Raw genomic sequence first — 21,040 nt, 5'->3', positions numbered from 1 at the left:
GCCTATAATTTCCCGGATTACTTTTCGATCCTTTTTTAAACAACGGAACAACATGAGCCATTCTCCAACCCTCCGGCACCTCACCTGTAGACAGCGACATTTTAAATATTTCAGCCAGGGCCCCTGCAATTTCAACACTAGTCTCCTTCAAGGTCCGAGGGAACACCCTGTCAGGTCCTGGGGATTTATCCACTTTAATTTTCCTCAAGACAGCAAGGACCTCCTCCTTTTCGATCTGTACAGTTTCCATGATCTCATTACTTGTTTCCCTTAATGTCATAGACTTCATGCCAGTTTCCTTAGTAAATACAGACGCAAAAAAACCTATTTAAGATCTCCCCCATTTCCTTTGGTTCCGCACATAGCCGACCACTCTGATCTTCAAGAGGACCATTTTTATCACATACAATCCTTTTGCTCTTAATATACCTGTAACAGCACTTTGGATTATCCTTCACTTTGACTACCAAGGCAACCTCATGTCTTCTTTTAGCCCTCCTGATTTCTTTCTTAAGTATTTTCTTGCATTTCTTATACTCCTCAAGCACCTTATTTACTCCCTGCTTCCTATACACGTCATACAACTCCCTCTTCTTCTTTATCAGAGTTGCAATATCCCTTGAGAACCAAGGTTCCTTATTCCTATTCACCTTGCCTTTAATCCTGACAGGAACATACAAATTCTGCACTCTCAAAATTTCTGCTTTGAAGGCTTCTCACCTACCGATCACATCCTTGCCAGAGAACAACCTGTCCCAATCCACGCTTTTTAGATCCTTTCTCATTTCTTCAAATTTGGCCTTCTTCCAGTTAAGAACCTCAACCCTAGGACCAGATCTATCCTTGTCCATGATCAAGTTGAAACTAATGGTGTTATGATCACTGGAACCAAAGTGCTCCCCTACACAGACTTCCGTCACTTGTCCTAACTCGTTTCCTAACAGGAGATCCAATATTGCATCCCCTCTAGTTGGTCCCTCTATATATTGATTTAGAAAACTTTCCTGAACACATTTTATAAATTCTAAACCATCTAGACCCCTAACAGTATGAGAGACCGAATCAATATATGGAAAATTAAAATCCCCTACCACCACAACTTTGTTTCCTGCAGTTGCCTGCTATCTCTCTGCAGATCTGCACTTCCAATTCTCTTTGACTTTTGGGTGGTCTGTAATACAATCCCACTAATGTGGCCATACCTTTCCTGTTTCTCAGCTCCACCCACAAGGACTCAGTAGACAAGCCCTCTAATCTGTCCTGCCTGAGCACTGCTGTAATATTTTCCCTAACAAGCATTGCCACTCCTCCACCTTTCATTCCTCTGCCTCGATCACATCTGAAACATCCGAACCCTGGAATATTAAGCTGCCAGTCCTGCCCTTCCTGTAGCCAAGTTTCACTAATTGCTACAACGTCATAATTCCACGTCAATCCACGCCCTCAACTCATCCGCCTTCCCCGCAATACTCCTAGCATTGAAATATATACACCTCAGAAGATTTTTACCACCACTCACAACCTTTCTATTAGAAGATTTGCTTGAACTTTTAACATCATTTATTTTCACCCCAGCCACACTGTCAGCTCTGGTACTGTGGTTCCCATCCCCCTGCAAATCTAGTTTAAAGCCCCTGAAAGCAGTTTTCAACAAAATAAACAATGATTCCTCCTTTTCATTGTACATCTCCTCCAAAGTCTATATAATTCTGAAACTAACTTCTGCACCATAACACACAAATATATTTAGCAAACGCATGGTGCTTACTTCTGTCCATAGTAATCTTCAAAGAAGTTCTCTTTCCACAGCTCAACTTTTTTCTCCTTCTCCATTTCTTGACGTAGCCGAAGCTGCATTTCAGGTGTAAACTCACCTACACAAGATCAAAGCACAGCGATAAGAATAAAACTCAAAACTATGCACATCTACAAAGCAATCAGAGCTCAAATTAAGATTAAAAAAGAAAACTTAACTTTGTCAATAAATTTGCATCATTATTAGACAGTGACATTTGCTGACATAGTTCCGCACAGTGGTTGGCAGAGGGCACATACTTAGGTGGTTGGGGGGGGGGGGGGGGGGTGGAGAGACTTGATTTTGCAGGTGGCGGTGTTGGAGAAATCAGTCACTTTTGGCAATTCTCATGCAATCCCTTGAGCAGTGACAAACATGATAGTGACCTGGATACATGACTCCAGTCTGTCCCATGGGGTAAATTTTGACACCTCTCCAAAACGAAAACTAAACAGGGATTTCAACTCCAATTTCAAACTCGCATCAATCTCGCTATACAAATATTGCTGATGTTCAGTCATTGAGTCGACTCCGACTCTTTGTGACGTCATGGGCTCCTGCACACCAAGCCTTCTTGTTGAAAACTGCCTCTCTGAGATCCAAGGTCATACGCATTGTTTGAGTAATATTATCTTATCCATCGTAGCCTCTGTCGTCCTCTCCTTCTTTTACTTTCTGTTTTACCTACCACAAGAGTCTTCTCCAAGGAATCCTGTCTTCTCATGACGTGGTCAAAATATTTGAGCTTTTGTCTCATAATCAAGCCTCCCAGTGAGCAATCTGGTGATACTTCTTCAAGTATTGACCTGTTGGATCTTCTTGCTGTCCAACAAACTCTTAACACTTTCCTCCAGCACTCAAGTTCAAAAGACGTCGATTCTTTTGTATTCAGCCTTACTAATAGTCCAGCTCTCACAGCCATACATCACAACTGGAAATACCATAGACTTGACTATATGGATCTTTGTAGACAATGCTATACAAATGCTTGGCATAATTTCAGAATTGATTTGGTCCCAGATTTGGGTCATTGCCAAAATTTTTCCAATCAGAGCTTTCACAAAATCAGTAGGGCAAAGCAAAAGATAGAACACTTTTCCAATGCTATGGGCAGAAGCAAGCACATACATTATTAAACTACAAATACTGTTTTTAAATCTAAAATGTTTTTTTTTCTTTCTCCACAGATCCTGCCTGGCCTGCTGAATATTTCAAGCATTTTCTGTTTTATTTCAGATCTACAGCTTGTGCAGGTTATATTTTAAGCATTCTTTCACGATTCAGCTGAACATGCCTCATATTACTTCAATTGTAGCTTCAGAAAATGCAACAAGAAAGCATTTCAGGAGAAAAAAAATTACCTTCTGCTAATCGCTCTTTCCATCCCTGAGCTGCAGAGGTGAAGAACTCGTTATTTAGGGCAGAGTTACTGAGCCGCATTATACCATCAGTACCAACCTATAAAAGGTGAAAGGAAACAATTCCACTAAAACAAAAAGTACACCAACTGGGATATTCCATCTTTTAAAAACAAACTGAAAGGCAAGCCTGGAGTCCTTCATTAGGTTTGTAGGAACATGCCAGTAGAGCATCAAATAAGTAATAGCTTTAATTTATTTTCATTAGTGATAACCCAACATTAAATATGGGAAAAGTCACTGTCAGTTTAAACAGAATCAGAAACAGTATTCATTTACATGAAAACATAATGCAGTTGCATCAAGGTTCATGTCAAAGTTATTCTCTGTCCCTACTTTACAAAACAGAGTGCATGAAACTCAATAGTTCCGAGCTTTCAAATTTTTTGCCCCTTGCCCCATGACACTGGAACTAGCACAACATTGCCACCTGTCAAAATGCATTACATTTAAATTAATCATTCAAGCAATGGATCAGAAAATTACGATTTCAGTAGCTGAGCCTTAAAAGATTAAATTCCAGATCTGATTCCTTATTTGCGCAGAGGTACCCAAGCTTTACGAGTATGTCAGAGGGGGTTGTAAATATCTGAGCAGTCGAAGTTTTGGGGGTGGGGAAAAAAAGACAGGCCCTCGCTCTTGATTGCACTTCACCCATCTTCCATTGCTGGAGCACAAATGTGGATGTTAGGCATGTGAAAGGTCAGCTGTGAAAGCACATGAAGTGTGTGGGCAGGGACTGCCAGTCAGTACTGTGCATGATTAGGTTACAATTGAGCAAGTGTGGGAGTGGAGCTTAGCAAAATATGCAATTTAGTATCATTGTGCAAACAATTTTCATAAAATATCTTTATTACCATAGTTGTACTGAAACTCAAGTGTGACTGACGGGGGGGGAAGGTATTAACTGCTTTTATTGGATGTTTAAATTTAAGACGGCTATATATGAAAATGAGATCAGAACACTACTTGGTCAAGCAACAGTTAAACCTGCACTAATAAAGCATCTGCATTTGACAGGCAAAATATCTGTATTCAAGTACAAGGCAATGAACAGAACTCCACAAAGCTGTTCATTTGTATCAGGAGTTTTATAATGAGCTCACTGGAAGGCATGCAGTGTTCAAAACTTACAAATTTCAACTCAAGATTAGCCATTTATAAAGAAGAACTTGGCACCATGAGGAATTTGGTGGTATTGTAAAAGCATAATAGTATAAATTTAGAAAGCTTACTCTACTACTGCAAGGACCCAAAAGACAGAGGGGAAAAATACAGTGACAATAAACAATTAGTCTCCCCAGAAAAGAGAATTTATTCAACTAACTAGAACAGAAAACCCTTGTGGAAAAGGGAATAAAAACCCCATTCACGTCAGGTTTCACAAAGAATCTTGAGTTTTCATTTGGTCACAGATCACAGTGCCACCCACTGGTCAATATCTCATAAACCATCTCAACCATTTTATTCTAATTGATACATCTTTTACTGTCCACATTTAAAACACAATCTCAAAATTGTGCTTTGCTCAAACCTATTTACTACTAAATGAAATAAAATTTACTTTCTCAAATGAAGTTTAGCTTTTAAATATTGTGAGCCACTCAAACAAAATCAAGTATGGGTCTCAAGTGCATCCTTGTCTGCTTTCATTTCAATGCCAGTAAATTGGTAGAGTCTTGTAGAAATGAAACTGCGTACAAAGCTATATTCAATGACTAAGTTACTCAATTTAAAAATCAACATAATGTACAAATTTGCAGTTATATAAACTTTGATGCAGAAGTATCTTAATAACATGAACGAGAATTAAACAGTTTCATTTGACATCAAATCTCTCCCTATTTTGATGTATTCTGCGTCATTCCATTCATTCTCTAAAAGAACAGAAAACCAGGCTCTAAACTCATGTACCCAACTCTAAATACAAAGAAACCCAAATATGTTTCATACTTTATTCAGTCTCTCATGGCACATTTAAGTTGGCAACTCATCAATGCATCAACATGAAAAGTAAGAATCTGGTTTTACCATTTCAGAGACCATCAAAATGCACAACTAAACTGAATTAAAATTTCATTGTTGTTAACAACACAACCACAAAAAAGCAGAACACAAAGAGAATGTATTTCAAGAGGAAGAAAATGGTGTTCTACAAAATACACTACTCATTTTTACATCTGAGGCAGCTGAGACACTAACAATACATCCTACTAATTGAAAATCTCAGAAGAATGCTCAAGACATTCACATACAACAGCACAAGTTTTTTTTCCAAGCATGTTCACACTTTGCACCAGCTAACATTCAAAGATAAAAATGAAGTATCCCGTATCAGAAGACTGGATCTGCAATGGCCTTGCAATACTTGCTCTCACTTCTCAAAAGCTTAAAGAGTTAGAACCAAGAATAATATTCAACTGTCCGTTGTGCCCCTGTTCATTCTTTGAACAAACTATACAATTAGCAATAATCTACTGATGGGTCCCCAGTGCTCTGAATTTTCTCTGATTACAATGAAAGTTGGGTAGTATTTATATAATTTAATACCTTGTAATAAGCAAGGATGTACAGAATTCATCGTGAAACTGGATAACTATCTCAAATACAAGAAGAAAGAGCTTGAGAAAAATAAATGTTATTGAGACCTTCAACCACAGTTGTATGATTAGTACACAAGTCTAACATAACAAAACTCAATTTTATTTTAGCTTCAGGTCATTCTCTTGACTACACCTCAATTACCACCAGCCATTATACTTGACATGCAGACTGAAACTATCAACCTCAGATTAATATGGAGAATATATGAGAAATGACTAGCAATGACAAATTTGAAAATTTTACAGAACATCATATAGATTCCTGTTTCTCTTCTATTTCACACCAACAGACAAGTAAATACAACAGTTACTCCATCCTCCACCATTCAACCTTTGTCAGCTATTTTGTAGACAATATTTTCACTTGTCCTGCAGCAGGAGAATCTGGTCAAACAGCCTAGAGTTTTGTTCCAAATTAATGAATATGCATGAGGTGTTTTGGTATTATCAGTTTGGTACTGAGAAAAAGATCTTGCAGACACGTTGAGCATAGAACAGACTGTTACAAGGTCAGACTTACCTCTCACTGAACAGACGCAGCTACCAGGTATTACCTCAAAAAAATATTAAGGGTGAATATCCTCTAATGCTCTGCATCCTCCCACAGTCCGAAGATGTATTGTTTGGTAGGCTAATTGACCATTGTAAAGTGTGCTGAGATTAGGTTAAGATTAAATTGGGGGAATTACTGAGCAGCGTGGCGCAAAGAGCCAGAAAGCCCTATTCAGCACTGTACATCAATAAATTAAATAGAAAGCAAGATTCCCAGAAAGGGGCTTTTGGTGGGTCGGTCTTGACCACAAAATTGCTACATCCTCTAACAGACTTGGTTCTCGCAGTGTGGCTCTCAATCAGTCCTTAATTTGGGAAGGGGTGGGATGAGGCCAATTTTGATAGCATCAGACAGAAACTTATTTTACTTGGGAGAGGCTGCTTGAATGAAAAGGTATGACTGATAAGTGGACGGTCTTTGAAAGTGACACAGGAACCTTAACTGACCAGGGATATTGATGCTCTTGTACATAGCACCTCCTTCCTACCAACATAGAGGCAACTGGGATCAAGCAAGTCTTTGAGTACAAGTAGAAGGCTAAGGAGAAAATTAGGAGGGGAAAACTGGACCATGACATATCCCTGACAAATAAGGTAAAGGAAAATCTCAAAACATTGAATAAGCACATTAAGAGCAAAAAGATAGCTAGAGAGAGAGAGAGTAGGTCCTCTTGAAGACCAGTGTGGAGGTCTACGTGATAGGTGAGATCTTCAATGAACATTTCTTGTCTATATTTATTGCGGAGAAGAACATGGAAACAAGCAAGTCCAGGAAAGGAAACAGTGATATTCTGGAGCAATTCAACATTCCAAAGGAGATGTTGTTGGAGATTTTGAAACATGAAGGCGAATAAATCCTCAGGACTTCACCAGATCATTCCTTGGATGTTACAGGATTAAACAGATGGAAGTCCTGGGGTCTGGAGAAGATTTCTGCATCCTTTTTTTGCCATAGGTGAAGCACTGGAAGAATGGACAACAGCCAATATTGTGTCTTTATTTAAGGAGGGGAACAGGGATATATAGTCCAGTCAACTTTTTATATTAATGGTAGTAATGTTATTGGACGGGGGCTAAGAGCATTTAGGGAAAGTCACCATGGATTTATCTATTGGAAATCATGTCTCTATTTTTTTTGAAGGAATGACCAAGAGGAATGAGGAGGCAGGGAAGTAAATGCTGTCTACATAGACTTCAATAGGTCCCAACAGAGTCCTCAGGGTATGCTGGTTTGAAAGATTAGCTAGCCAGCCAGATCTAAAATTGGCTCAATGGTCACAATTAGAAGGTGGTAGCAGGGAGTTGTTTTTCCAGACCGGAGGTCACTAATCAACACCACAGGGACTGTTGCTACACTTTATTCTATACATTAATGATGGGAATGTAGGTGGCATTTTTTTAAAATGTTTTTAGATGTCACCAAAGGTCTGTAGTGGATAGCAACGGAGGTAATCCAAGGTTACAACATGATATACAGTGCCTATAAAAAGTATTCACCCCTCCCCCTGAAGTTTTCATGTTTCATTGTTTTACATCACAATGGATTTAATTTGACTTTTTTTGTCGCTGATCAACAAAGAAAGACACTTTTGTGTCAAAGTGAAAAAGATCTCTGCAAAGTGATCTAAATTAATTACAAATATAAAACACAAAATAATTGATTGCACAAGTATTCACCCCCCCCCCCCCCTTTAACATGGCACACCAAAATTATCACTGGTGCAGCCCATTGGTTTTAGAAGTCACATCTCTGTGTGCAGTCAAGGTGTTTCAATTGATTGTAGTAAAAATACACCTGTATCTGGAAGGTCCAACTACTGGTGAGTCAGTATCCTGCAAAAACTACACCATGAAGACAAAAGAACACTCCAAGCAACTCTGCAAAAAAAAAGTTATTGAAAAGTCAGGAGATGGATACAAGAAAATTTCCAAGTCACTGAATATCCCTTGGAGTACAGTTAAGTCAATCATCAAGAAATGGAAAGAATATGGCACAGCTGTAAATCTGCTGAGTGACCATGCAAGAAGGGGACTAGTGAGGAAGGCTACCAAGAGACCTATGACAACTCTGGTTCAGTGGCTGAGATGGGAGAGACTGCGCATATAACAACTGTTGCCTGGGAGCTTCACCAGTCGCAGCTTTATGAGAGAGTGGCAAAACAGAAAGTCACCGTTGAAAAAAAATCACATGAAATCTCAGCTAGAGTTTGCCAGAAGGCCTGAGGGAGACTCAAAGTCAGCTGGAAGAAGGTTCTATGGTCTGATGAAACCGAGCTTTTTGGCCATCAGACTAAACACTAGGTTTGGCATAAGCCAAACACCACACATCAAAAACACACCATCCCTACTGTGAAGCATGGTGGTGGCTGCATCATGCTGTGGGGATGCTTTACTGCAGCAAGCCCTGGAAGGCTTGTGAAGGTAGAAGGCAAAATGAGTGCAACAAAACACAGGGAAATCCTGGAGGAAAACCTGATGCAGCCTGCAAGAGAATTGCGACTTGGGAGATTTGTTTACCAGCAAGGCAATGACCCCAAGCATAAAGCCGATGCTACACCAGAATGGCTTAAAAACAAAGTTAATATCCTGAAGTGGCCAAGTCAGAGTCCAGACATTAAATCAATTGAGAATTTGTGGCTGGACTTGAAAAGGGCTGTTCACTCATGATCCACATGCAACCTTGAGCAGCTTTGTAAAGAAGAATGATGAAAAATTGCAGTGTCCAGATGTGCAAAGCTGATGAAGACCTATCCACACCGATTCAAGGCTAATTGCTGCCAAAAGTGCATCTAGTAAATACTGACTTAAAGGGGATGAATTCTTATGCAATCAATAGTCTTGTGTTTAATAATTATAAGAAATTTAGACCAATTTGTAGAAATTTGTTTTTACTTTGATACAATATTCTTTTCTGTTGATCAGTGTCCAAAAAAAAACACAAATTAAATTATATCCACTGTGATTCATTGTTGAAAAACAAAAAATGAAAACTTCCAGAGAAGGAAGGGTGAATACATTTTATAGGCACTGTAATTCAACTGGGAAGGTGGACAACGGAATGGAAAACGACATTTAACTTGGGTAACTGCAAAGTATTGCATTTTGGGAAGCTAAACCAAGGTAGGATATGCACAGTGACAGGCATATCTCTGGGGAGTGTTACTGAACAGAAAGACCTTAAAGTGGAAGTTCACAGCTCTTGCATAGCATTTTTTTTAAAAAAAGGAATGCACTTTAAAAAAAAATTAAAAGCAACAAATCTTCAAATTAAATTACTTCAAATGCCAAGCATACCTGCCTGTCCACCTCTGGCAGGAGAAACAGCAGCTGCTGCTGGAAGTGTAGTGGTAAAGAAGTGAAAGTCCGAGAGTTGATCAAAGCACGCAAGTTTGTGTTGACAAGAATTGATCCAGGTGTTTCAACATCAATCTCTTCCCCTCTGTTTCGCTTCATTTGTCCTGCTTGAACAATGTAATACAATGCAACATATTACATCACAAATACTTGTAAAAACAAACTGTGAATGAGTTTATTTTGCTCCTGGTAGCATTTAGATTCATTTTTAATCCCTTCACAAAAGCCGACCAGCAGCAGCCATCGTTGGTGAATGGACACCTGCTCCCAGACATCCATTAACCTAACAGCCCGCTGCAGGTGTGACAGTATGAAAATAAACAGCAGTTCTGTGATGAATTACCATTCCAGGACTCAAATCTCCACTCAGCTGCACCACCATTTCATGCCAGTGTGCAGCTTTTAAAAACTGATCCTGCAGTAGTAACTAGTAGTCAGCAGTCTTTATATCAGTATGTATTCTGCATGAAATGTACGATAACACACACAAAATCAAAAGGATTCTAAACATTTGGCAATGCAGCTGAACATGAAGCAAATAAACCAAGTAAAATCCACTGTTTTCACACTAAAGTATCAAGAGTATTTTGTATGTGACCTGTTTGACTAATTACAAGTAGTTATGCTTCAAGGATTATAAAGAGAAGATTTTACTTTAAAATAGTAAAATGGGAATAGTATCAAATTGGAGAAAGTGAGAAATATTTTTATGCAACAAGATTTGATCTGGATGCAAGTGGTACACACAAGTTAATAACGAATTTCAAAATGGAAAAGATATACAACCAGAAAACATGAAAAAAACGTGACCCACAACAATGATTCATCTGTCAGAACCTTAAAAGAAATTGAACAATGATTTATCTAAATAACAGGACCTTCTACATCAAGATGCTTTGATGCTACTGAAAGGAATTAATAATTGAAGGAAACTTTCCAAGACAAGCTGAATCCGAGAACTTTTCTGAAGTACATCAATAGCGAGTCAACGCATATCGTTGTAATTTGTCCTGTATACTGCTGAGTGCATTCTTTAAAAAGCCAGGCAATTTCATATTCTGCTGGTACTAATGCATTTTTACAGCAACTTGAAGCTGTCTTTTGACATAATTTCCTTCACATTTAAAATCGCAAACAAAAAGTAGTAAAATTAATTCCTTACCTGTGCTTGATCTCCTCAAGGCTCTGAAGTGTTGTCCAGGCTTCCGGCTCAGGGTTGGCCTACACTGAAATTTATTCATTTCTGTTCTGTTGTACTGAATGCTAGCCGAGGTAACTGTGCAGGAACTACCATTAGATGCACTGCTTGATTCACCATCTGTGTGCTTGGCTGCAAACACTGAAAGCAAACTCTACTCAACATCTTGACCAAGAAACAGTTTATGTAGATTATGGCCTGAACACTGTTACAAAACCAAAAACCAAAAGAGAGTATTCAGGCCATAAACTACATCAAAATTTAAAGACCACTGAAAACATCAGGCTAAATGTGAGTGAAAGCATAGGCTTCATTGTTAAAAATTCTACCCATTTCCCAGTAAGAGCTTTACTATTAATGCAATATTTCATGGATTTACTGTAGAAAAGTAGCCCCACATCAATGGAGCCCACTGAACTGTATTTTATATTTAAGGGAATTCAATTTGCCTTATAAATCTTTAAGACAAAACTTATTTGCATCATAAACAATTGCCATCAAGGTTAATTAAATAACAAATTATATTCAGAAGTATGGCATAAACAGAAAATAAGCGATTACAGAACACAACTTTCGTGTTAATTGTACTTTCTCACATGGACAAAAATATTTATATTGCACAGTATACTCAAGGAACATGAAATAATGCATGTACCAACCAGCCCAGTAAAACAGCTGTGGCTCATCGCCTTTGAAAAATTTGTCCAATTCCATTACCCTTCAAACACAAATTATGAATAAAATAAGAGTGCACCAAATGAAATATGGCAAGGAATACAAAAGGAGAGGGGCAAGCACTGTAATATCAGCAAAAAGGAATTTGAGTTTTGCCATCCATAACATACAATTTTTCTAATATCCCACTAGTTCCCTGTCTGTTCTTTCCCAGATGCAACTGCTTTTCTGTTGTGAGAAAAATAAGCAGGTTTATTTCATGATCGGTTTAGTTCCAAATACCGGAAGAGGTTTCTCTTTTCTCACCATTCCAGGCCTTTCATTTTATTGTCCTTGTCCCAATTCAGCCACAAACCAATCCACAAGTTGAATGTGACTTCTGTGGGATAGGATTAAGCTAAATTTGCAAAGGCAGAGACTATTCAGAACAATTCAGCATGGCTATGTTTAAGGGAAGATCATGTCTGAAAAATTTGGTCAAATTAATCAACGTGTAATGATGTAGTTGATGGGCTTTAGTAGGACCCATGACAAGTTCCCACATGAGAGACTGGCTCAAACAAATTGAAGCCCTTGGGATGGAAAGCAAGTTGACAAAATGGATCCTAATTGGCTTGGTAACAGGAGGCAGAGGGTGACAATGAAGGGTTTTTACTACTACAAGCTTGTGATCAGTGGTGTTCCACATAGATCTATGCTGGTAACTTTGCTGGTTGCAATATATATTAGTTAGGTTCTGAAATTTCAGGTTTCATTAGCAAGTTCACATTTGACAGAAGTACGGTAAGATAGCATTTCTTTATATTAGTGTTAGTAAATTCTATGTAGGTTATATACAGGCCTTTATATATAGCCCCAGACTGTTTATGTCAGTGACATACAACTTCTTAGGTAGTCACACAAATGAGGCCCAAGTCACTGAAATCTTGGACATGGGACAAGGAACAAGGAACAGGCAAAAAAACACTGTACTGTAAAGGTTGGGTCTCCTCATTCAATCTCATTACATCAGGTAGAGAACAGCCACCCATAAACTAGACAGTTATTTAATGGAGGGCATCACATATTGGCTTGTTGCAGAGTCAAAATGGTAAATATTAAAATAGTTCAGGAAAAAAAAAATGAGCTGAGGTTGAGGTATTTTCTCTTTAAGGAAGAATGGATTTAGTAATGGTGAAACAGAATTTTAACAGGGCAAAAATGCCTACAGTCAATCAAACTCAATAGGAAGGAAAGTCAGAAAGGATGTATCAAGAGCACCTGATCCACCACCATCAGGTTATTCTGCATTCCAAAAGTTAGAACCTTTCATATATGCAATTCCATGCATTACATGTTGAATTAGCCCTGACCTGCAGTGTTCTCAGACCAAACATACAGAACCAGGTTCAATATTTTCTTCTGAAAGAATCCCTATTTATTTGCAGACTACTTTCTCTCACAGAACATCAAAGGACATGTACACTATTCTTGATATTTTTTGTTTTACAGTTTCTACTTAATTGGCTAAATAATTAATATACTAAACATGACAGTGATGGTAAGAATTGGAGGAGATAGCAATTGAATGCGTGGCTGAGGAGTTGGTGCAGGGAGCAGGGTTTTAGATTTTTGGATCATTGGGATCTCTTCTGGGGAAGGTGGGACCTGTACAAATTGAATGGGTTGCACCTGAACTCGAGGGGGAGCAATATCCTTGCAGATAGGTTAGCTAGCATGGTTCGGGAGGGTTTAAGCTAATTTGCAAGGGGGATGGGACCCAGAATGTTAGAGCAGTGAAAGAAGTTCATGGAGTAAAGCCGGATCTAACATATAGAGAGGCCTTGAGGAAAGAGAAGCAGAACAAAGGGTGTAAAGGTAGGAAGGAAGAAGCATCAGGAACAAAGGTGATGAACTGACAGCTTGGATACATACATGGAATTATGATGCAGTGGCCATTACAGAGACTTGGCTGGCACCAGGGCAGGAATGGATTCTCAATATTCCTGGATTTCAGTGCTTGGAAAGGGGAGGGGGGGGGAAAGGGGAGGGGGGGGGGAAAGGGGGGGGGGGGGGAAAGGGGGGGGGAAAGGGGGAAAGGGGGGGGGAAGGGGGAAAGGGGGGGAAAGGGGGAAAGGGGGGGAAAGGGGGAAAGGGGGGGGAAAGGGGGAAAGGGGGGGGAAAGGGGAAAGGGGGGGAAGGGGGAAAGGGGGGGAAGGGGGAAAGGGGGGGAAAGGGGGAAAGGGGGGGGAAAGGGGGAAAGGGGGGGGAAGGGGGGAAAGGGGGGAAAGGGGGGGAAAGGGGGAAAGGGGGGGAAAGGGGGAAAGGGGGGGAAAGGGGGGAGGGGGGGAAAGGGGGGAGGGGGGGGAAAGGGGGGAGGGGGGGAAAGGGGGGAGGGGGGGAAAGGGGGGAGGGGGGGAAAGGGGGGAGGGGGGGAAAGGGGGGAGGGGGGGAAAGGGGGGAGGGGGGGGAAAGGGGGGAGGGGGGGGAAAGGGGGGAGGGGGGGGGAAAGGGGGGAGGGGGGGGGAAAGGGGGAGGGGGGGAAGGGGAGGGGGGGAAGGGGAGGGGGGGAAGGGGAGGGGGGGAAGGGGAGGGGGGAAGGGGAGGGGGGAAGGGGAGGGGGGAAGGGGAGGGGGGAAGGGGAGGGGGGGAAGGGGAGGGGGGGAAGGGGAGGGGGGGAAGGGGAGGGGGGGAAGGGGAGGGGGGGAAGGGGAGGGGGGGAAGGGGAGGGGGGGAAGGGGAGGGGGGGAAGGGGGAGGGGGGGAAGGGGGAGGGGGGGAAGGGGGAGGGGGGGAAAGGGGAGGGGGGGAAAGGGGAGGGGGGGAAAGGGGAGGGGGGGAAAGGGGAGGGGGGGAAAGGGGAGGGGGGGAAAGGGGAGGGGGGGAAAGGGGAGGGGGGGAAAGGGGAGGGGGGGAAAGGGGAGGGGGGGAAAGGGGAGGGGGGAAAGGGGAGGGGGGAAAGGGGAGGGGGGAAAGGGGAGGGGGGAAAGGGGAGGGGGAAAGGGGAGGGGGGAAAGGGGAGGGGGGAAAGGGGAGGGGGGAAAGGGGAGGGGGGAAAGGGGAGGGGGGAAAGGGGAGGGGGGAAAGGGGAGGGGGGAAAGGGGAGGGGGGAAAGGGGAGGGGGGGAAAGGGGAGGGGGGGAAAGGGGAGGGGGGGAAAGGGGAGGGGGGAAAGGGGAGGGGGGGAAAGGGGAGGGGGGGAAAGGGGAGGGGGGGAAAGGGGAGGGGGGGAAAGGGGAGGGGGGGAAAGGGGAGGGGGGGAAAGGGGAGGGGGGGAAAGGGGAGGGGGGGAAAGGGGAGGGGGGGAAAGGGGAGGGGGGGAAAGGGGAGGGGGGGAAAGGGGAGGGGGGGAAAGGGGAGGGGGGGAAAGGGGAGGGGGGGAAAGGGGAGGGGGGGAAAGGGGAGGGGGGGAAAGGGGAGGGGGGGAAAGGGGAGGGGGGGAAAGGGGAGGGGGGAAAAAGGGGAGGGGGGAAAAAGGGGAGGGGGGAAAAAGGGGAGGGGGGAAAAAGGGGAGGGGGGAAAAAGGGGAGGGGGGAAAAAGGGGAGGGGGGAAAAAGGGGAGGGGGGAAAAAGGGGAGGGGGGAAAAAGGGGAGGGGGGTGGCATTATTGGTCAGAGATATTATTACAGCTACAGAAAGGGTGGATAATGTAGCAGGATGCTCTTTTGAGCCAGTATGGGTGGAAGTCAGGAACAGGAAGGGAGCAGTTACTCTACTGGGAGTATTCTATAGGCCCCCTGGTAGCAGCAGAGATACCCAGGAGCAGATTGGGAAGCAGATTTTGGAAGGGTGCGAAAATAACAGGGTTGTATCATGGGTGACTTTAACTTCCCTAATATTGATTGGCACCTGATCAGTTCCACGGGTTTGGACAGGGCAGAGTTTGTTAAATGTGTCCAGGACGGATTCCTGTCACAGTATGTTGACAGGCCGACTGGGGGAATGCCATACTAGATCTAGTATTAGGTAACGAACCAGGTCAGGTCACAGATCTCTCAATGGGTGAGCATCTGGGGGACAATGCCCACCACTCCCTGGCCTTCAACATTATCATCATAAAGGACAGAATCAGAGAGGACAGGAAAATTTTTAATTGGGGAAGGGCAAATTATAAGGCTAGAACTTGCAGGTGTTAATTGGGATGACGTTTTTGCAGGAAAATGTACTATGGACATGTGGTCGATGTTTAGAGATCTCTTGCAGGATGTTAGGGATAAATTTGTCTCGGTGAGGAAGATAAAGAATGGTAGGGTGAAGGGACCATGGGTGACAAGTGAGGTGGAAAATCTAGTCAGGTGGAAGAAGGCAGCGTGCATGAGGTTTAGGAAGCAAGGATCAGATGGGTCTATTGAGGAATATAGGGTAGCAAGAAAGGAGCTTAAGAAGGGGCTGAGGAGAGCAAAAAGGGGGCATGAGAAGGCCTTGGCGAGTAGGGTAAAGGAAAATCCAAAGGCATTCTTCAATTATATGAAGAACAAAAGGATGACAGGAGTGAAGGTAGGACCAATTAGAGATAAAGGTGGGAAGATGTGCCTGGAGGCTGTGGAAGTGAGCGAGGTCCTCAATGAATACTTCTCTTCGGTATTCACCAATGAGAGGGAACTTGATGACGGTGAGGACAATATGAGTGAAGTTGATGTTATGGAGCATGTTGATATTAAGGGAGAGGTGGTGTTGGAGTTATTAAAATACATTAAGATGGATAAGTCCCCGGGTCCTGACGGAACATTCCCCAGGCTGCTCCACGAGGCGAGGGAAGAGATTGCTGAGCCTCTGGCTAGGACCTTTATGTCCACATTGTTTACGGGAATGGTACCGGAGGATTGGAGGGAGGCGAGTGTTGTCCCCTTGTTCAACAAAGGTACTTTACTTTACACTTTATTGTTGCCAAACAATTGGTACTAGAACGTACGATCATCACAGCGATATTTGATTCTGCACTTCACACTCACTGGATTACAAATATTAAATATTAAAGATATTAAAAATAGTTAAAATTAGTAAATATTAAAATTTTAAATTATAAATCATAAATAGAAAATAGAAAAATGGGAAGTAAGGTAGTGCAAAAAAACCAAGAGGCAGGTCCAGATATTTGGAGGGTACAGCCCAGATCGGGGTCAGTATCCATTCAGCAGTCTTATCACAGTTGGAAAGAAGCTGTTCCCAAATTTGGCCGTACAAGTCTTCAAGCTCCTGAACCTTCTCCCGGAGGGAAGAGGGACGAAAGGTCTGTTGGCTGGATGGGTTGTGTCCTTGATTATCCTGGCAGCACTGCTCCGACAGTGTGCGGTGTAAAGTGAGTCCACGGACGGAAGATTGGTTTGTGTGATGTGCTGCGCTGTGTTCACGATCTTCTGCAGCTTCTTTCGGTCTTGGACACTTCCATACCATAGTCATAGTAATACTTTATTGATCCAGAGAGAAATTGGTTTTTGTTACAGTTGCACCGTAAATAATTAAATAGTGATAAAACCATAAATAATTAAATAGTAATATGTAAATTATGCCAGGAAAGAAGTCCAGGACCAGCCTGTTGGCTCAGGGTGTCTGACCCTCCAAGGGAGGAGTTGTAAAGTTTGATGGCCACAGGCAAGAATGACTTCCTATGATGCTCTGTGTTGCATCTCGGTGGAATGAGTCTCTAACTGAATGTACTCCTGTGCCCACCCAGTACATTATGTAGTGGATGGGAGACATTGACCAAGATGGCATGCAACTTAGACAGCATCGTCTTTTCAGACACCACCGTCAGAGAGTCCAGTTCCATCCCCACAACATCACTGGCCTTACAAATGAGTTTGTTGATTCTGTTGGTGTCTGCTACCCTCAGCCTGCTGCCCCAGCACACAACAGCAAACATGATCGCACTGGCCACTACAGACTCGTAGAACATCCTCAGCGTCATCCGACAGATGTTAAAGGACCTCAGTCTCCTCAAGAAAGAGAGACAGCTCTGACCCTTCTTGCAGACAGCCTCAGTGTTCTTTGACCAGTCCAGTTTATATTGTCAATTCGTATCCCCAGGTATCTGTAATCCTCCACCATGTCCACACTGACCCCCTGGATGGAAACAGGGGTCACCGGTACCTTAGCTCTCCTCAGGTCTACCACCAGCTCCTTAGTCTTTTTCACATTAAGCTGCAGATAATTCTGCTCACACCATGTGACAAAGTTTCCTACCGTATACCATGTTGTGATGCATCCTAGAAGAATGTTTTCTACAGTGCATCTATAAAAATTAGTGAGGGTTTTAGGGGACAGGCCAAATGTCTTTAGTTTTCTCAGGAAGGCGCTGGTGGGCCTTCTTGGCAGTGAATTCTGCTTGGCTGGACCAAGTCACGTCATTTGTGATATCGACTCCGAGGAACTTAAAGCTTTTGACCTGTTCCACTTGTGCACCACTGATGTAAATTGGGTCGTGCGGTCCGCTACTCCTTCTGAAGTCAACAACCAATTCCTTCGTCTTGCTGACTTTGAGGGATAGGTTATTGTCTTCGCACCATGCCACCAGTTTCTCAATTTCCTCTCTGTACTCAAACTCATCATTACCCGAGATACGGCCTACAATTGTTGTGTCATCAGCAAACATATATTGAGTTCGATGGAAACTTGGCTGCACAATCATGGGTGTACAGTGAGTACAGCAGGGGGCTGAGTACACAGCCTTGTGGGGCACCGGTGCTCAGAGTGATTGTAGAGGGCAGCTTGTCCCCTATTTTTACAGCCTGGGTCGTGTCTGTGAGGAAGTTGAAGATCCAGCTGCAGATCTGAGTGCTAAGGCCCAGGTTCTGGAGCTTAGGAATCAGTTTATTTGGAATGATGGTATAAAAGGCAGAGCTGTCGCCAATGAAAAGGAGCCTTACGTATGCATCTTTATTCTCCAGGTGTTCTAAGGAGGAATGTAGGGCCAGAGAGCATCTGCCATTGACCTGTTGCTCCAGTAGGTGAACTGCAAAGCATCGAGGTTGACTGGTAGTAGGGATAGTCCGGGTAATTATAGACCAGTGAGCCTTACGTCTGTGGTGGGAAAGCTGTTGGAAAAGATTCTTAAAGATAGGATCTATGGGCATTTAGAGAATCATGGTCTGATCAGGGACAGTCAGCATGGCTTTGTGAAGGGCAGATCTAACAAGCCTGATAGAGTTCTTTGAAGAGGTGACCAGGCATACAGATGAGGGTAGTGCAGTGGATGTGATCTATATGGATTTTAGTAAGGCATTTGACAAGGTTCCACACTGTAGACTTATTCAGAAAGTCAGAAGGCATGGGATCCAGGAAAATTTGGCCAGGTGGATTCAGAATTGGCTTGCCTGCAGAAGGCAGAGGGTTGTGGTGGAGGGAGTACATTCAGATTGGAGGGTTGTGTCGAGTGGTGTCCCACAAGGATCAGTTCTGCAACCTCTTCTTTTCATGATTTTTATTAACCACCTGGATGTGGGGGTAGAAGGGTGGGTTGGCAAGTTTGCAGACAACACAAAGGTTGGTGGTGTTGTAGATAGTGTAGAGGATTGTCGAAGATTGCAGAGAGACATTGATAGGATGCAGAAGTGGGCTGAGAAGTGGCAGATGGAGTTCAACCCGGAGAAGTGTGAGGTGGTACACTTTGGAAGGATAAACTCCACTGCAGAATACAAAGTAAATGGCAGGATACTTGGTAGTGTGGAGGAGCAGGGGGATCTGGGGGTACTGTCCACAGATCCCTGAAAGTTGCCTCACAGGGGATAGGGTAGTTAAGAAAGCTTATGGGGTGTTAGCTTTCATAAGTCCAGGGATAGAGTTTAAGCGTCGCGAGGTAGTGATGCAGCTCTATAAAACTCAGGTTAGGCCACACTTGGAGTACTGTGTCCAGTTCTGGTCACCTCACTATAGGAAGGATGTGGAGGCATTGGAAAGGGTACAGAGGAGATTTACCAGGATGCTGCCTGGTTTAGAGAGTATGCATTATGATCAGAGATTAAGGGAGGTGGGGCTTTACTCTTTGGAGAGAAGGAGGATGAGAGGAGACATGATAGAGGTATACAAGATATTACAAGGAACAGATAGAGTGGATAGCCAGCACCTCTTCCCCAGGGCACTACTGCTCAATACAAGGGGACATGGCTTTAAGGTAAGGGGTGGGAAGTTCAAGGGGGATATTAGAGGAAGGTTTTTTTACTCAGAGAGTGGTTGGTGCCTGGAATACACTACCTGAGTCAGTGGTGGAGGCAGATATACTAGTGAAATTTAAGAGACTATTACACAGGTATACGGAGGAATTTAAGGTGTGGGGTTATATGGGAAGCAGGGTTTGATGGTTGGAACAACAATGTGGGCCAAAGGGCCTGTACTGTGCTGTACTATTCTATGTTCTATGTAAACTTCAGGTTCTTGCTGGCATGTTAGCATGACTTGCATTGTTTCTTCCTACAAAGTTTGAGTTGGACATGCTATCTTGGTCTGACAGGGTCAATAATATGTGACTTTGCATTAAAAAAATGCTGCCATACCATAAGTTTGGTCATTTTTTAGTCATCATAAATCTCCATACCTCATCAGATTGGGTAGTGTAACACCACTGCATTAGTCCAGAATACTATTGAAGTTGTGTTCAAATTACATCAAGGCAGTGTGAATGCAAATATACTCAAATCAATAAAGGAAACCGTGAAGATGCTAAAGCATCAGTCAGTCCTTGAAAAAACTTTAGTTTATTCAATACTGATTCCAGTCCTGTTTTAAAATAGTTGTCTCTCGACTATCCTAGCGAACAGCTTAGTCGCAAACAATTAATGTAGTTGGAATTACTAGCATACCACCAACTTCCAGACAGCTGGTGTGGACCTGCCAACCACATTAATATTCCATGAATGATTTCACTTTAACAAAACCTACTGGCTTTTTCCAGGAGTTATTTAACAGTGGCTGGAGCAATACAAGTAACAAAAATGCAACAGATGACAAAAAAATATTAATTAGCAATCTGGGAGATAAAGCTGGATTTCCTATTGGGGAAAAAATCTGGAGCTTTAAAATAAATATATTTCAACACCAATAAATGTTTTGAGGAACAAGAACACTGTTTTCTGGGCAAGCAGAGTCAATATTATTATTACGTGAACACAATTTACCAGTGCACGACTATTGAGGAATTACTGAAAGGAATGGCATTAGAAGAATTGTGAATGCAACTTATTACCTAGAATTCCCAGCTGTTATCTTCCCATGGTGAACATTGGAATGTGTAATCAATTTTTAAAAAGTTCAAAGTAAACTTATTATCAAAGTACATATGTGTCACCACACATAACCTCAAGATTCATTTTCTTGTGCACATACTCAGCAAATTCAAGAACCATAACAGAATCAATGAAAGACCACACCAAGCAGGGCAAAAATATCCAGCCAATATGCAAGTCAACAAACTGAGCAAATACAGAAAAATGAAATAAGAATAAATATCGAGAATGTGAGATGAAGAGTTCTTGA

The 21,040-nt window shown here is 42.6% G+C and overlaps 1 protein-coding gene across 6 annotated transcripts in view; it reads right to left on the bottom strand.

The window, feature by feature from the left end:
* Positions 1-21,040, bottom strand: part of LOC140186943 (polycomb group protein ASXL1-like) — a 117,005-nt gene that overhangs the window by 16,511 nt on the left and 79,454 nt on the right. For 4 of the 6 annotated variants that reach the window (XM_072241767.1, XM_072241786.1, XM_072241806.1 and 1 more), the window contains 4 exons: positions 10,885-11,061; positions 9,663-9,829; positions 3,157-3,253; positions 1,769-1,874 (listed from right to left, as the gene is read on the bottom strand). In XM_072241767.1, coding sequence (XP_072097868.1) covers positions 1,769-1,874; positions 3,157-3,253; positions 9,663-9,829; positions 10,885-11,061 — 547 coding nt within the window. The remainder of the gene's footprint in view (positions 1-1,768; positions 1,875-3,156; positions 3,254-9,662; positions 9,830-10,884; positions 11,062-21,040) is intronic. The other 2 variants (XM_072241777.1, XM_072241796.1) reach the window with 2 other exon arrangements.

Source organism: Mobula birostris, chromosome 2 (genome assembly GCF_030028105.1).
Source record: "Mobula birostris isolate sMobBir1 chromosome 2, sMobBir1.hap1, whole genome shotgun sequence".
In the NCBI taxonomy this organism is placed as follows: domain Eukaryota; kingdom Metazoa; phylum Chordata; class Chondrichthyes; order Myliobatiformes; family Myliobatidae; genus Mobula; species Mobula birostris.
This window is presented reverse-complemented; position numbering and strand designations above follow the sequence as displayed.